Below are 18,873 nucleotides of genomic sequence, written 5' to 3'. Positions count from 1 at the left end.
TCACCCCAGCAGGACTGCCAATACTATTACAACCAAGCAACTACAAGACCAACATGTGGGTCTAAGTGAAATCATGATGGCTATTAAATATGGGGGTAAAATCCTGGCCCCACTGTTCAATGGCAAAACTCCCACTGACCTCAGTGTAGCTAGGATTTCACTCCAGGGAATTTACAGACAACCTGTGCTGTGTAAAACACGGTGCTGACTCAACATAACAAGAGCATAGTGGTGCTAAAATATTCCTTTCCCTGCAAATGGGATGGTGCAGATGTGGGACACTGTGGTTCATCCATTCAGAATGTTCGAAGGACTCCACTGAGTAACCGGTCAGTTGTTTACTAATCACTGTACACACTGAAGTCAGCACAACATACACAACTTCAAGACTACATGTTAGTGGGAAAGAAGGTTGGTAGGCTGTCTAAACTGGCACTTGACAGTGGTCTTTCTGAGGGCTGGTGCATCACAATCTTCAGGGATGTTGAGAGTGGAAGACTTAAAAAAAAAATTTTCAAGGTAGTTATGTCCTTTATGGCACCTATACTGCTTTGTTTACTGCAAGACTTGTGCAGTAAGTTGTATGTCCACTGGCTCTTGTTGATTTAGAAGGGCAGCACAGTGAAGTTTTCTGCAGTTTCCTTCTTAGATGCCAGGATCCATGCAGACATATCCTCCAGATACAATGCTGTCAAGGTAGGCAAATTCTTATGCCTACTGACTGAGGCAAGAGGCCTGAAAAAAAGCTGATCTATTCAACATAAATTAGATGGCAAGTCTGTAAAAAAAAGGCTGTTTGTACCTTTGTGGATATCAACGAGAGACATAAAAGCAACTCAAAATCTGATGATAAACTAGTTTCAGTCAGATTATTGCTACTATACACATTCTTCCGTTTTCCTTGAGTAGAGAGGCAGCTGTGCTGGAAAGAGTTAACCTTTTCTGGAACACAGCTCGGATTTCTCAGAAACTCAGACTGCAGCTGAAGCCGCCCTGACTGCTCCCCTGCCTGCCTGCAGTCTGACCCCTGACATTTCCACTCTGCTTCTCACTGGCGTACAAACTTAACCATACACAAACAAACAGGCTGGGCAGATAGATAGAGGAGCACCGGAGGAGAACAGGGATCTCTCTCAAATTTCCTTTAATGGCTGTGATTAAATAATAAAATAATCATAATCAGCAACTGACTTGGGTGAGGGGTAGACGTTTAGAGGTAAAAACCTGAAGCATGCCTGGCTGGACGTTTGTTTAATTAATTCTGAAAGGGCCCCTTTCCCCGCTTCTCCTTCGTAAGGGAGGTTCTGGCGATATAAGAGTTTAAAGACACAGTGGGTTCTTTTTAGTGTTTGAAGAACCCTAGGGAACAAAAATCTCTGCTCAAAAACCTTACCAGGATTTAAAGATAAAGATAAAGAATTTATCGAATGAGAATTAATAGGCAAACCCTAATTAAAGGATTATTTTCAGATTTAATTGTATTTAAACCTATGCAGCAAAATTCATATTAAGCAGATGCATTTTTACTCTGACCTAATAAAAATATGCAAATACAGAATTGTCATCAGACACGTTATGGTGCCACAGGCCCCATGCAGGCTCTGGATCCCTAGCCACTTTTATTAGAAAACGTGTTTCTAAAGAGGTTATAGTTCAGGCACTAGTGGGTCTAGCCCTAATGCACTCACAGTACCTTCCAGTTTCACTGCTCTGGCTACCCATACCACCACCTTATTAGCTCCAACCTCATTCATGGACCCAATGGACCTGGAGCAATCACAGACCCTGGCAATTTTTATTTGCACTGAGCTGAAACTTCATACTCCAGTTCCTGCCTGAAGGTTTAGGTTTTCTTGCCTTTTAATCTTTTTAAGAATATTCTTAAAGAGTTTTCTTATGACTTCAGATCATTTGTTGCATCTACCTTAATTTTAAATAGGTTTGGCAGAATTTGATTATATACATACATACATACATACATACATACATACACACACACACACACACACACACTAATTTCAACAGATAACATTTATTTTTAAGCTTTGTTTTACTTTTAGCTATGTAATTTTTCAGTTGTTCAAAATTATGGATTTAAAGATTTTTTTTATTGTTATTGACTTAAAATTTTACATTTGCAGGAAATTATGCAGAATTAGACAATGGGAGGGTCAAAATAATTAATGACAGTTGACATTGGCCATTCAAAAAGTTAGCTTTATAACCATTCACACACAAAATGTCAACATCATGTGCCAAAATATACAAAGTAAATACCCTTAAATCAAACTCTGAAGTTCTCAAGCAGCATTTTTCTTACTTTGCCTATTTGTAAATTTTGATGATCAATAGAAATATTTTGTCAGTCTGTGTGTGTGCAAATTAAATTGATATTCATTTACGGTAAAAAATTAATCCTTCCAAGCCTAGTTTTAAAACATTGTTCTGTTTATTTTTAATATAAATTTCATGCTGGTTCAGGAGGCCAGATTTCAAGCCATGGAACAGGGAACATCACACAACAGACAAGCTTCTCAAAACCCTTCCTCACCAGTTTGCCTCACCCCTGACCTGGAGGGACAGCTAGTAGGAGGTAGAGGGTAGTTTAGAGTCCTTGGCCCATTCAGTCTTTGGCCTCTCTGCTGAGACTGCCAACAAGAGTGTCAGTTAATGCCAGTATTCGTAGTTGCTTTGTGATGTGCACACTTGTCCATCAAGAAGGAGACAGACCACCAACACATTTCACATAAGTCAACAAACATGATTCAGATGGAAATGACTTTGGTCACTATTGACCTGGGCTGGCGCTGACCTGGTGATCTAAAGGGGAAAGGTCCTGTAGCCCACACCCAATCCTTTGAGCCATGCAGTTACCCTTAAAAAAAAAAAAACCCACCAAAACCTAATTTGAACGCAGACTAGAGTTCCTGGCAGGTGTGTGCTTGCATGCATCATTCTCAAAGGGCAAGCAGGTGACTCAAGACTGCAAAGCACACTAGTTCTAAGTACTAGAGCTGGTCAAAAAGTGGGGGGAAATGCACTAAAATCTAGAAGACACGTGTTCTGTTTGGCTTTTCTTAGGAAATGCAAAACATGACATTTCGCAACAACAAGGTGGCTGTACAAGTCCTAGAACCACTGTTTTGGGGAATGGAGCAGGGGGAAGAACAGAGCTGTGCAATGATATTTACTGCATGTTGAGAGTCTGCATATTCAGGAACTGCGTATTTGTGTGTGTTTATACGCTAGCTAGCACAACGGGATGCCAATATCAATACCTCAGACCACTACGGCAATATAAATATTCACTAGTTTGGGATACCTCAGATGCAACATATGCTCTATACTACACTATACACCAGGGGTCGGCAACCTTTCAGAAGTGGTGTGCCGAGTCTTCATTTATTCACTCTAATTTAAGGTTTCGCGTGCCAGTCATACATTTTAACGTTTTTAGAAGGTCTCTTTCTATAAGTCTAGAATATATAACTAAACTATTGTTGTATGTAAAGTAAATAAGGTTTTTAAAATGGTTAAGAAGCTTCATTTAAAATTAAATTAAAATGCAAAGCCCCCCAGACTGGTGGCCAAAACCCGGGCAGTGTGAGTGCCACTGAAAATCAGCTCGTGTGCTGCCTTCGGCACGCATGCCATAGGTTGCCTACCCCTGCTATACACCTTCAAATACTAGAGTTGAGCAAGCATCGGAAATAGTTATTCACAAATATGTTTAAATTAAAATTATTTGGATTCAATCATTTTTGTGACCTTTTTATTTTCATTTTCTACAACATTCAAGAGCTCATGCTTAATTGTCACAATACTTGCAAAGAGCAAATGTTAAACTAAAAAACTTAAATTCTCAAAATTTGCTTTCAGTGAATTACATATTTGATTGCAAAATACATGATTTGTAATCTGCACTGTACTGGCTACATGAATCTCACAAAATGAATGAAACTGGAACTTATACAATTGAATATATAATCTGTACCTCAAATTGTGTTGGTAAATTACCTAAATTACGTAGTATTTTTCTTTTCATAGATTGGAAAATCTAACTAGTCAACAGCATGATTTGCAAATTGTAAATATTACACACAAAAATATAATTTGCAACTAGTATGTTAGTTAGGTACATACGTCCTCCAGTCAAAGAACAAACAATGCTAAGTGATTTACATAGCTAACCAAGACTGAACACTAATTGAGAATCACAAATACTTGCAAATTCACAATCTGCAAACCAATAATTATTTGCTGAAGAAATTTTGAATCTTTAATTCTAGAGTTTTGTTATCTCTTTTCCATTAATATGCAAATGGGGGAGGGACTATTCAACAAATAGTTTATTCTTTGCAAATTAGGTCTACCAAATTGTATCTTGTCAAATAGATTAACCCACAATTTTCTGATTTCTACCTTTTTTCAGATGGTAAAGCAAGAGTCTTGGTGGAGAGGAGACTCTTGGAATATACTGTTTATATACAGGGAGGATTTTTAAAATTTATTTATTTTTAGTGAATGTAGAATTTCCCTCCCCACTGTGTTTGAAGACAGATGTAAGGTTTTGAATAAAGCACTGTTGTCACCTCAAGAAAGAGGCATTACATTTTGTCAAGCTTTGGCAGTTGCTTCTGCGTAGGGTTCTTTGGTTGTCACCAAAACTGCAACATTTTATTCTTTTGTCTGTGAGATATGCCCAGTTGCAGACTATTCACATTTTTACTATTAAGAAACTAAAATAAATCAGATAACGAGTGCTCAAGGCTATTCTGAATATGTTTAAGTAATTGAGGAATAACTGTAAATTAAAATAAAAAATTTAAAAGACTAATATATTTGAACAAACAGGATCCCCACCTCCTCTTCTCTTTGCGTCTGATCCTATAATATTAGAGTCAATGAGAGTTCTGCCACTGACCTAAATGGGAACAGGATCAGACCCTTTGAATATAGGTGGAAGAGCAAACACTGAATTGAAGCCCATCATTGGGCAAGGGCAGGGAAGTTAATAAAGACCCCAATTGCAGGGCCACTGCAACAGAACTGCTGTTCTTATAAAATTTGCAGATAGATGTATTTTCTAAGCAGTATTATGGACATGAAGTCCGCTGTTTGTTTATTAGCCTAGTACTGAAATATTTCAGAGGGCGGTTGCTCTGCAAAACAAGGAAGTCTCTTTTGCTGTATTTAATGCATCATAAGAAAAACAATTTGCAGTAAAGAAAAAGACACCTGAAGACACGCCCAACAGATATTCCAAGAGGCTGCCTAAAAGATATTGCTTATGTAGATTTTTATTTTGTGAGAAGTCTGGGGCGTTGAGGTATATTTACTCCTGTTCTTTTTTAATCATCATGAATATTTGTTAAATATAGACGTGTGTTAATAATACTCATCAGAACATTGCCAAACAAGTTTTTAATTAAATGCTTTTTTCTATGTAAGCATGAGCAGTGAAAATCTGCTTGAAGCAAGGGGCTTTTTCCATTAGTCCCACTCCTAAAATATAATTCTCAATTGTGATCTTCACCCACCTTTATTAAAAAAAAGAAAATGTTAAAAGCATTACTATAAGGTCTAATTTTCTATTGCCCGAGACTGGTTATTTATGACTATTGCATGGTTGCCGGAAAGCTATTATAACCCAAATGTGCTTGCTTGTCTTATGAATACCTACATCAATGGAAGAATGACCATTACTCACTCATATCAGGGAACTGCTCCTTCTAATCCAAGGAAAAGCTGTCACAGGGAAGAAAAAATACCTTGGCTTTCACATACACTGGCTAATGACCCATGACCGCATGAAGCCAGAGTCAATGACAGCAGCACATCAGGGTCTGGTTGTGACATAAATGCCCTAAAAAGAAAACAGCAAATGCTAGTAGAGGAAAAGAATTACTGTCACCCAAAATTGGGGTGTGTGGGTGGGTGGGTGTGCACACCTCCAAACTGCATAAAATCTTCTGTCATCGTGTCCAATGGAGACTAATCCGGCACAGATTTACTACTCTCAGCCATGCCTCACAGGCTAGTGACCAAAAATACGAGTGGGATGTACTGCATTGATCTACTTGGCACAAAAGGCACTACAACAATCCTTCCTGGGGACCACTGGCCTTGTGCTACTTTAATAATGAGAAAACAAGAGCAACAACAGACCAGCCAAACAGTAAACACCACAAAAGTGAAGACAGACAAGTTCCTCAGAAGGACTCTTTGAGAGAGTAACAGAGGGTCCTGTGGCACCTTTAAGACTAACAGAAGTATTGGGAGCATAAGCTTTTGTGGGTAAAAACCTCACTTCTTCAGATGCAAGCCTATTAATACTATTAATTCTTTGAGAGAGTGATTCTTTCAATGGGGCTTTCCACCACAGTTTCTCCCATTACTCTAGCCAATGATTTCCTTCTTTTCCATTAGGTGTTTCTTTATTTCAAGAGAAAAATTGTTTGTTAAAATCATTTTGAAGATGCTTAAGACATTTAAAGAAATTGTTCTGGGTATTATTTTCACAAAACAATGCACTCATAGTATAATAATGCATTTAAGTGAACCATCTGTGCTCAAGATTTATTAAAATGATGGATTATCATCCAGCACGCACACACAAATAAACTAGATAGTGACCACAAAGTAAACCATCTAACCTTTGACTTTCGTATTTCTGCTTTTGTAGTATTTCTTGCAAAAATGAGTAAGTGACATATTAGTGTCTTCATTGCTTTCTGGCCATGGGCTGAGTGCGCCTAACAAAGCCGGTAAGAACACAATTGACATTCAGATCAAATCAATCAAAAGGCACAAATGAAGATACGAAATTTCATACATAAGAAATGCACAGTAACTTAGTTCCTGAAGAAGGGAGAATCAAACTGTGCTAATATTTGAATCATCAACGTATAAAAAGTTTCAACAAAATTCCAGGATATGCTACAGTAACAGCCTTTTCAGCAAGATTTAACTAGAGAAAAAACTGCTGAAAACTGGGGCACCAGTTCTGAAGGGATAAAGAGAGATCAATTTTGTTCTAAAGTTTTAAATGAAACGCTCCTGTTTAGGAAAGAATTTCATTAAGGCAAAAATATAATAGAAGAGTGCCCACTTAGGAAGAATATACTATTAATTCTTAGCACTGTATGTGGAAGGGAAAATTACATTTTTATCTAAATGGTTTTTCTGCATAACCCATTCTTTTACAGCTCAGTAATGGGCACTCCTCACCATTTTTATTTGGGCCAGATTACTATTGAAAGCAAGAGCAGTCATCAAAAACCATTAAAAAAGAAAACTCTTTAAAATCTATTCCACACTAAAGGGGATGGGGAGGAGGGGGAAGAGAAGTAAAATACATTTTGCAAGGTGATAGGGAGGGGAAAGGAGAAATACACCAAACTGGTTTTACAAAATGTTTAAAGCAATTTTTTCTGGTTCCTTTTTCAGACCTGAAGTAAGAACAGCTATTGTTTGATTGAATATATGAGCCCCAATACAATCAAATACCACAATCAAGTGGCACTACCACTTTGAAAATTATACAGGATTTTTTCTTGCTGTGGTAGGTTAGGAATCTAAAGTTACCACCATGTACAAAGCCAAAACAAAATGTAGGATATGAAATACTATCCCTCACCCATTAAAACTAGTTTCCTTCAATCTGAAAATGAATATAATCTAAACAATAATTTCAAGCAAATGATATACACTGTCCTAATGTTGTGGCCTTATCCCCATACAACACGTAGCAGAAATACGCTCCATCAAAAAGTAAAAACAGAACCCAGAACTGAATAGGCCTGTTTAATTAGGCTTTGCCTGAACAACAGGATTAGATATTAATATGAAACTGACAAAATATCCTCAGTTCTAAATTTTATAACTCCATATCCTAAATTTGACCAACATAAAAACAATCGCGTTAGTGTTTAAAAAAAAAAAAAACATTTGATCCATAAACCTTTGAGATAAAGTAATAATCACAAAAAAATAGAGGCTAAGACTAAACCATTTTCTGAGCATTATTCATTTGATATTCCTCATCTCTGATTTTCTTCTGCGTCTTCTTTTAACCTACTTAGTTTTGACAATCATTGCAATAAATTTTATCTCTGAAAACAGAAGTTCAGAAATGCAGTAGTTATGGCTGATACAATTGGACAGGTAACAGTTTTTATCCCTTTTACCTAGCTGTAGTTCTCCCTGCAGTACAGTAATTACAGGAAACTATTTCGGTATTAAGGGTTTAGATAAAGACCGTTCCAAATTTAGGGCCAGCAACCAACCCTCCATTATGCTTAATAGGGAGACATAAAAATGTCATTGTATCACCATCTCTCCAACTGCATGTTTTTCCAGCTCTTGAAAGTTCATATCTGTCTGATTCAAGGAAGAGATTTTCAACCTACTCTTTTTCTGTGATGGAAAATATTTGAAAGTCATTTGTATAAAGAGGTTTAAAATAAATTATCCAAATGTGAGAGGCTTTGGGTAATTATTTGAACTAAAAAGTAATCGCTCTCTCCAGAAAACACAAACAAATTATAAAAGCAACAGATCTGTCAGCAGCTAGTGCTGTGAATCTTTGCTTCTATTTTGGCAACAAGGCTAGGTCAAATTATATTTCCATTTGCCAATGGCAAAGAATTCAGAACTAGAACTAACGACAAATCTTTCCTCCAGTAGTGGATATCTGAGACCCTGTGCAAGTAAGAGCAGCAAGCTACACAGTTCATTTCTGAACACATGCATGTGTCATTTCTTGGATGTACATCAGTCCAAGCAAGGAAAACCAATGAAGTGTATTAGAATGATGTGTCCACTAAACACTTTTCTTTATCTAGAACATTTGATATAATTATGTGCACAGAGAAGTTAAAACTGTGATTAACTCCAAGGATTTGGGGGGTTCTTTACATTTCAGTTTTGTAACTTTTTACATGTTCATTGCCTCCATCTCTTAGCACAGTCAGAGAGCCAGCTAAATTCATACCCATTTTGTAGACAGCTAGAATTAACAAAAATTGATGTTCTGAAACTCTCTCTTGATTGGAACAAAAAAAAAAAAAGAAGGATTTTGCTTCTGCATGTTCTTCTGTAATCTTTACTATTTCAAAACAGCCAGCCATCCCAGTCTAAATTGTATTTGAAGTAGTCCTATTTTTCCTCTGATGCTAAAGCTAAGGAATTATATGAGACAAGCACAGAAAGATGGTGTGCTGGCTGCTCCGGTGATCATAAAAAGAGCACCATGTGTCTATATTTAGGGGTGGGGAGGGGCATTACAGCACAGAAGTTGTCATACTGATTGGAACTATTTTGCTCTCCAGAACATTGCTTTCATTTTGTTTTTAAAACAGGAGTACAAGGCTGGTCATGTTTCGTCCAAGTTAAAGATGTTTGGCTGCTCTGTACCATGCAATAATTAAATTGGTTCTGTGTGGCCATTTTGTTACATGGCTGCAGGCGCACTAAGGACTGCCCAATATCTTCTCTTGTGTTGGATTTGACTATCTTCTCTTACTTGGGCTGTAAATCGTTCAGGGTGGGGAAGAGCTCTTAAGTTTGTAATGAGCACTATCAAGTGCCCATGTCAATTTATAGCTCTATAAAAATGATTTTAAATAATAATAGAGTGGAAACCTTTTTAAAATAGATTCCATTGTGATCGAAAGCAAATATAAACTCAAGTCACCACAAGCCAAATGGTAATGAGTTGACCAACTGTGCCATCAAGCCAAGAGACTGACTACTCACATATATATTTTCTGTTCACGCTGGCTGGTGTAGCCTAGACAATCAAAAGCTGCATCCGTAACAGTGCATAGCAGAACACATGCAGCATAGTCTCTCCAGAAACAGTGAAGTGGTTACAGTGCATTTTTATTTTACTTTTTAGAATTTCCTTCAATTACTCCCATCCTTCCCTTTCTGTCATTTCTCACACACAAGACCAAAAGGCACAAAGTGTCACTGAATGGGAGATTATGTAAAAATGCAACCGAGAGCTTTTCTGGGGAAAAATACAAAACCCTAAGATTCTAACCAGATAATTATAATCCTTAGTTCACTTCTCATTCATGTGTGTTAATAGATCAACTTCCTTGTGTTGCACTTTCACCAATGAACTGATTCTAAGAGAAAAATAAAATAGTAAAAGGTATTAAATCCTTGCAATTACATTTTTTTGGAGGGGGCAGGGCATTTTGCCTCATTCATTGAATTAAAAGTCTGGATTTTAAACCAAAAAGTTTTTTTATATTTGTTTATTTTTTACCAAGAAATATTCTGCTTTTTTAGTTATCAGTCCTTCTTCACCCTTAGGATAATCTTTTCATTAGAAATACAATCTCACTAAAATATTTCATGACTATTGGCCTTAATTTTAAAACATTATTTTACCATATAAAAATGCCATTTCAAAACAACTGAATGATGAAATGCTTTCCTGGGAGCATGACTAAGGGCCTACCAAGGAGTATCCAAACAAATGGGGGGGTGGGAAGGGGAATTAGCTTGTAACTTATTTCACCTCATCTAATTTTTCAGGTGCTTCAAACACTGTACATAGCAAGATAAAATAAATCAAATGCACAAAAGTTCAAGTAAACTAGCTTGTACGGAAAAGATAGTAAGTGCAATGTCTAATAAAACATTCTGCAGGAGGCATCAGCAGAATTCTTTAGGGCTTGTACATTTGTTATTTTTGCATTTAATCTCAAATGAACTATATTTACTTTAATGCAAAATCTATCATTGGAGCACTTAAACATGACCAGATTTCTGCATACCAAGCCAGAGTAGGTTCTTCAGACAAACCTCAAAACCTAATAGAAATCTAGACACTGCAACTTCATGCACTTCATTTTTTATGTTAAAATACTATACAGAAATAAAAACAAATTTGCAAAAATTTTATTAGCACACATGAATGATGCTTCCAGTCAATGTTAAACACACAAAGACAAGAAATGTCTTGTTTTCCGTAACTGCTAGTAACCAATGCAGTGTGCACCTTTGGGAATGAATTAGTTTTAAATAAGATTCGCTTATGCTGAATCTGTTACTGTCTAATATAGTCAAGAGAAAACTTTCTTTGGAAATGACAGCATTTGGATTAGCACTGCTCCCATCGAAAAGGGCTACACTGCACACTTAAATAAGGTCTCCTGAAGAGATACAAACTCATTACCCTTTGCTGTTGAACACAACACAAATTCTAGGTCTCCTAAACCAACCCCTGCCCTGTTACAGAAATGAAATTAAGTGTCAGAAAAACACTAATAAAACGAACGGCTTTCTTTTTTTTTTTAAATATATATTTAGTGCAACATTGACCAAGTGCAGTTAAAAAAAAACTCACACAACTGATTACACCAATTAAGGAACACATTAATGCCTTCCTCGCATAAGTGGGCTTTTGTCATTTGAAAGCAGAAGAGTGAAACAAAGAGTGGATGTTTTGTGGATTTTTTTTTTTTTTTGGGCAATCCAGTATCATCTAAGATGTTCTCTTTGAAGTATTAAGAAAGTCAGCTTGTTAAAATTAATGGATTAGACCTCCAGCTGTTAAATTCACAGCCTTACATTTAAAAGGTATTTAACTTTGCAACTCTTGAATATAATCCTTAAACATACTTCACATTGCAAGAAACTTCCTTGTGGTGTTCTTCCGCAAAAGGAAAGAAAATAGTTGTTATAACATTACTAATTATCAAGGTTTCAAGAGAAAGATGGTTTAAGTGCCTCAGGAAGATAAAGCAGCCAACTACAAAAGACATTAATGTTTTTGTCTAAATTATTAGTATTATCACTATGGTCCAAGTGTGGGATCCAGCTACAAGATATTGAGGAAAATGCTGTTTAACATCCATTTTAAATTAAAACTAAGAATTGGACTATTTAACGATGGCAAGAAGAGTCAGCTTGGATTTCGTATTTCTTAGATAAAGTGATAGATAGCATCTTCAATGTTATTTCTGAAAAGATATCCTCTGCTGTGCCATTGATCTCAAAATTAAAAGCCTCAATATAACATACAGACTAAGAAAACGGGAGCTACCAAGTCATCATGTTTTAAGTACATCCCTAATCAAAGATGTATCTTTTAAAAGTCTCCCTGAAGTAAGTAGATCTCAATAAGTCTTACTTAAAAAACAAACAAACAAACAAAAACACACATTTTATTTCTTTAAAATACAAGGGCTTCCTTTAAAAAGAAAAAAAAGCCAAAACAAACTGATGGAATGATTGCTACTGGTTGCATTAGAGTCCCACTACAGACTGGCATTCTGAAGTTGACATAGATTATTTATGTCATTATGCATATAAAGCATTCCAGCCTGAAAATAAGGAAAAGGATATACTTTACAGTAGTTACAAGACAGGCGATAATTCCACTGCCCCAAAATTAACCTCTTACTCTAGATATTTTAAATATGTTAGAATCAAGTAGCAACTGTTTTGGGGGTGTCAGATAAATTTTTCATTAAAAAAAGGAAATACTGAACAACATGAAACTTCTCTTTAAAAAGACAATAAAGCCAGCCCACAGGATATGCAGAAATTCATACTTTGATATAATCAGGTTCTGACTAAACCAGTATTACACACACTCACACTTTATATACATACATATTTCACACACAGATGCACATACACACTTATAAATTATACATATACACACACACACACACACATATAAATACTAAGTGTACAGTCATTTGTCTAGTACTACAATTTTATATGAATATATAAAAAGCATTTTGCTGTATCAAAACCCTTACATTGTCCAGAAAACTGCAGAGGCTGGGATTTAATTGTTACAATCATCGGAAGTCTGTTTAATTTTAATCATTCCTTTGTTCAATGCCTTATAAAAATCAGAATTTGTTGGGTAGAAGTAACAACGGAACAAGATATCTTACAAAAAATGGAATTACTATTTTATAATAAATTGTTCAAACACTACTAGATCATTTGTTAGAAAGACCTAGTACACATACAAAATTAAAAAGGAACATAGTGCAATAAAATCACAGATCAGAATAAATCTTTGCTTTGACCTATACCTCTAGTTTCACTCAGTTCCTTTAACACTGTGACAATTTGAAGAGACCAAGGGTATTCTAAATATCTCTCTCTCTCTCTCACACACACACACACACACACACACACACTTTAAATACTATTCCTGTTACAGGCAATCCCACAATCAAATATGTCATTAGAAAATAACAGAAACTGTTACCAAAAAAAATTAGCCTACTAACACTGCAAGCCAAATCTGAATTCATGCCAATCATCTATTGCTCTGGACTGAAAAAATCTAAAGAAAAAGAAATGAAAGACTAAGAAAAATACAGACAACAAGTACAACATTAACTGAAGCCAATAAATCCACATACTTTCTGCATTAAATATTTCAGTATTTTAGAACAGTTATAGCAACTGATACTAAAAATTTTACCCTTATTCCCAGTCTCGTCTGATATTTAGCATATAAAGCTGCAAATATTTTATCTCTAACAGTATATAAAACAGAAGCAAGTGTTTCTGAACAGGAACATTTTTCTATAAAATGATACTGCAAAGCTAATGGCTGGTCAGAGTAAATGAAATGGTGCTATTGTCATTCAAATGAAGCCAAATCAGTCAGCAGCAACCTTGCTAGATTTTTACAGATCAGAAGAGTTTAAGAGATCATATTAAATCCAAATCTAAATGCACAATGAAATCTTCATTGCAATCTGCAGTGGGAGTATTCTCTCACCATAAATCAGCTCGCTAACCCAGATCATTTATTAAAGACGTATATTTCATATCTGCAGAGTATATCACATAACTTCTTGGCAAGGGTAATTGCATTTCTGGTAACTTAAAATTCCTCATGGAAGTTTAAATACCTCTATCAAGCAAACAAAATAGCACCAGGAATCATAGTTTCCCTGCTATAAAATAAGTTTAGTCAGTGTTAACTCATCTCCTATAGTCCTTATTACAGTACAAGTCAATTTCAAATCATATATTGCTTTTAATGTTATTTCAGCATTTGAAATGCTGCACAGGAAATTTGACAAATTCCGTTTTAGTAAACAAATCTATTCTCCTTGGTAAAATCTCTCAAATAAGTCAGCAGCTTACTAAAATAAAAACCCACCAAAGAATGTATTGGGAGCTAAAAGAAAATTTGACAAGGACTAACAGCCGTATCTTGAGAGAATCTAAGTCCTTTTTTAATATATTGTAGAAATGTACAGTTTTAAATAAATAGTTTGCTTGCTTAGCATTTTATGTCTTGACTTGTTCCAAAGACAAGTTTATTACTGCTATGAAATAGTTAAGAACCAAAAGATCAGAAATTAAACGTACTGAGCTGGACTTGGAAATGAAAATGGGCAACCACCAATGTAAGAGCCACAAAGGGTAACCACATCTATTTTCATTTTCCCTGATTAACACCGGTGTGGTTTTAGGTTACATATTCCTGTGGTGCAAATGTCAAGTGAAGGCATCAATATGGACCTTAGAAATTTCAATGGTGGGGGTGGGAAGAAACAAAAACCAAGAACTTTAACTATTGGCCTCCCAGAATGTACTAATCAAAACTCCATTGGAGTAAAGTTTTCCTAGTTTAATCAAATGAAGTAAAGTGAAACATACTCAGTTCATCCTGGGCTTTGCAAGTGATCTTGGTCCGGCTCTTCCTAATTACAGTTAGCTAGGGTTTTAAGAATCATCGGTATTTCTACTGACACAATGTTAATGTTCCTCAATACTAGATCCCGGGCGGATAGCACAGAGAAGGTATAAAATTCTATCAAGCTTTATGGAAAATCCTACTATTCACCTCACAAAGGTTATTTTAGGACAAAGAACTTAATACTGGAAATATTCCTAACTGAAGAATACATTTTTAATAAAGATAATATCATGATAGGATGAAACTTCCAAATATATAATCACAAAATGTCAAACAGGCTGTATGTGTGTGTACACACGCATGTGTTATCTATGGTTATCTATCCTTAAATTTACTACTCCCACAAACAATGATAGACGTGACAAACACTCATTCTAGTACCACTACCAAAAAATTACAGAGCATCAGCAAAGAAGAGTCTGTACAGTCACTGCAACAATCATTCAGACAAGTTGTTTCTTCCATTAGTGTGGGTATTAACTGAATATTTAAAGAGTTGCCTTCTACAGACAGAAAATACTTCAATTAACAAAGCTCCTACAATCACAGTAGAACTAATCTGAAAAACACAAAAACCACACACACTTTGGATAACGGCCTCAAGAACATGGAATGCTGACTTCAGTGCTCCATGAGTTAGAACTTCTCCATTCACCCTATTTATAACCTTCAAAAGAAGTCCATAGACGAATCAATGCATGTCACGGTAGTTGTGTGTTATGTACAAAACAGAAGAGGTTCTTTCTGACCCCAGTGAGTACAACTTAAAAAAAATTCAAAATATTTGTTAAGGAGGTTAAGCTATACTTCAGAAATACGAGCATTTTAATAGTATAACAAAATTAAATGTTTTAATAAACTTATAACTTTTCACACTGTACTGTATTAAGCATTACCAATGCTTGGCTCCTAAGTAGTGATGTTTGAAACCTACATACATTTTCTGTATATGCACAACTGGAAACACTTAGAAACCTACATTGTTTTAGGCAAATTCCAGTTGACTAAAAATGGGTTGAACTTCCGTCACATGATAAATAAAACCCTTTTCTTAAACACAACTTCAAGCACGTAAGGATATGATTTAATTAAAAATGTAATACTTCTTATTTTGTGACAGGGAAAAGAACTCATCTACTTTGCCTCCTATCATTTCAAAGAACAATTACAGTGAATTCTCTATTTACCTATATCACTTGTCTCACTTGAAGAATTGGTCCATTTAAACCTTCCAAGGGGTAAAAATGGAAAGCAAAATGAATATATCTATCCAGTGTGATAGAGTTAGATCAATATCTTATTTTATGTTAAGAGGTTTAAGTACTAAAACGTATCCTTATATAGGAATACAAGTTACCTAGTTTTCCTTCCAGGAACACCAGCACAAGAGTGATGAGCTGGCTCTTGTAATAATATTTATGATTATCATTATATGAGAAGGAAGAGTTATTTCCTTAAAAGTACTGGTGACTATCAAACAAGACCATTTTTTAAAATATCAAACTGTGTGTAGGGGAGTTGTCTCAAACAAAGCTTATAATATTAAGCCAAGCTGTAACAAAAAAGTCAAAAAATATTTCACTTAGGTTTTTTTAATCCAATAAATTAAAATCTAAAAAACTTAGTTTCATTTTTTCCCAATCTGCTTTTAATTAGAGTGTGCATGAGTGTGTGTATGTCTGACAAGGTAGAACTGACAGGAACTGTGATTTGTGCTAACTAGCTATTGATCCAGTCAGATCTAGATGTTGTGTACAAGAAACAATAAAAGAGAAGGGGCCAGGAAGGATGCTGTGTGCAACTCCATTTAAAAATGGAAAGAAGGGCCCCAAACAAACCAATTTATGTCCTTGCCTGGGCGAAGCATGGAGAATGCTGATGGGTTTCCTAGAGTCTGCTGTGCATGCTAAGCACTCCAGCTTCAAATGAGAGTCTCCAGTGCTGGGCATTAAACATGAACAAAGAGACAAACAGTGGGGGCTAGCATTCATGCTTCAGAAAACGAAAGCTGGAAAGCCCACAAGAACTGGAAGTAGGAAGTTATGGAGTTTTCAAACCACCCAAACTCCATTTTCATTTTAATAACATCTCTCTTTACCTAAATTCCAATGTCAATCAAGGGTACTACAAAAAGCAGCTCTTAAGAGGAGACAGCAAAAATAGATCTGAACCAGCCTAACATTAGCAAAATGAATCAACATAAAAATACATGATACATATATGTGTGTACATGCTATAAAACATATACACACACACACACGCATACATATAGACAATTTACACATATAGTATGTGCGGGAAGGGTGTACACACACACACACACACACCTTAAGTCAGTGAGCTTAGAAAAAATGGCTTTGATAAAATGGAAATTATTAAAACTGAAATCATCTTTGTTAAGGAGCTTTTATAACTAAAACTGTTTTCCATCCATGTATTTGTTTTCCATTTTAGAATTATAATGTCCTCTAGATAATAAAGAAAATGAATAAAGAATGAAAACTAAATGTTGATATTAAACATCAACTAAGCATGTTTTTATATTGACAAACACTGAGCCTGATTTTATATTTTCTTTATGTTAACAATAGTAGAAACTTCTCAGCTCAGCACCACATCTTTTAAAAAATAAACAGGAAAATACTTAGAAACACTATGCAACATTGACCCCAAACACATTTTTGCTGGATTCACCAAAACCTTTATATTATATATATATATACATATAGCAATGTTTAACAGCAGGAAGTTCTCTTCTGTCAATATATGTATTTCTGCAAATTAAACTGAGAACCCCATCTGAACACTTGCCATGTATATTTAAAACTTTCCCTGCTTAATTAATCCAATATGAAAAAATTAGTTGAGTTCACCCATGTTAACACAGAAATTACATGGCTTAGAATACTGCCTAATTGAAATTAGAATGAATGTGTTATGGGCACAAACAAGTTAAGATTTTAAAACCATCATCCTAAAAGCTGTAAAGAAACCGACTGTCTGCTTCTTCTACGGTAAGAGTTCCCTTAGTTTTAAGTAGCAAAGAGCCACTATTCATTTAGCCAATGAAGTTCTAAGTGTGTAGGTTTATAGGGGAGGGGCAGTGTTTTGTTCCTAATCTGAGATGTGGATTCCATTCGCCCAAACCGCCAATGGTTCCCTAAATCACTGATCACCTACCTAACCTACCGGTAACTCCCCTGTTAAATTCCCGACCAAACATATTTCCTCTTTCGAGTTCACAGAGGAACAATTGTTCCTTTGTGTGTGAAGGGATGCCCAACCTAGTCTTGGAAAGCAACCATCCAAGCACACTGCTGTCAGCAATGCATTTCCTATTAGCAGGTCCCTACGCAAGAGACGGGTTTATATAGGGTGCTGTAGACAGAGAGAGGTGACAATCCTAACACCTCTTTACCAGCCCCGATTAGGTAATTACATGTTGATATATACAAGAGTTCTTCGAGAAATAATGGGTGCCGCCGAAAGCCTGTTTGTTTTCATTAGAAACTGACCTGCTCGGGATGGTTGAAAATGGGCAAAACAACAGGACAGACGGCCCCCCTAACTCAACCTTCAACACCCCCCGAGGCATTGCACGGGGAGGAGGGGAACCCCCAGCACCCCTCGTTCCCCTGATAGGACACCAAGTCAAGCAACGTGAGGGGCCTGTGCCGGCAGGAAGGTTCCCCCCAAGCATTATGATTAGGCAAACTTTTTATGAGAACCACGCGTGCCCCCAGCCTCCATTCACGCCCACAGAGGGATCAGAAACAGATACCTTCTTTGCTGGGATTCGGAGGCTTTGACTTCTCCCACGGTGCCAGAGGTTTGTCCTCCTCTTGTCCCTCCATCAAGGCCTTCTCGCTGGGCAGGTACCAGGTGGAGTTGTGCTCTGCCATCAGAGAGTCCAGGTCGATCGTGCTCATGGCCCCTTTGGCGGGATCCGAGCAACAGCTGTTCAAGTCGCCCGCCCCGGCCTGGCTGGGGCACTCGGCCTTTTTGCTCTTCATGCCCAGCGGCTGGTCCTCGGAGATGCTGAACTGCTGCCGCTGGAGCTGGATCTGCGCCTGCAGGATCTCCAGCGGGTGGATCTCGTCCTGGGCCGAGGTGCTGGTGGGGGTGCGCACCTGCTCCAGGCCCGGGGTGCCCGGGTGGGCGCCGCCGCC

At 36.6% G+C, this 18,873-nt stretch overlaps 1 protein-coding gene across 1 annotated transcript in view; it reads right to left on the bottom strand.

The window, feature by feature from the left end:
- MN1 (MN1 proto-oncogene, transcriptional regulator) overlaps positions 1-18,837 on the bottom strand; it is a 41,414-nt gene extending 22,577 nt beyond the window's left edge. Inside the window, exon 1 of the mRNA XM_029912626.1 lies at positions 18,486-18,837. Within this exon, the coding sequence (XP_029768486.1) occupies positions 18,486-18,717 (232 nt within the window). The 5' untranslated portion in view covers positions 18,718-18,837. The remainder of the gene's footprint in view (positions 1-18,485) is intronic.
- Positions 18,838-18,873: the final 36 nt, after the last annotated feature.

This window comes from Terrapene carolina, unplaced genomic scaffold (genome assembly GCF_002925995.2).
Source record: "Terrapene carolina triunguis isolate 2854851 unplaced genomic scaffold, T_m_triunguis-2.0 Scaffold234, whole genome shotgun sequence".
NCBI classification, from domain to species: Eukaryota; Metazoa; Chordata; order Testudines; family Emydidae; genus Terrapene; species Terrapene triunguis.
This window is presented reverse-complemented; position numbering and strand designations above follow the sequence as displayed.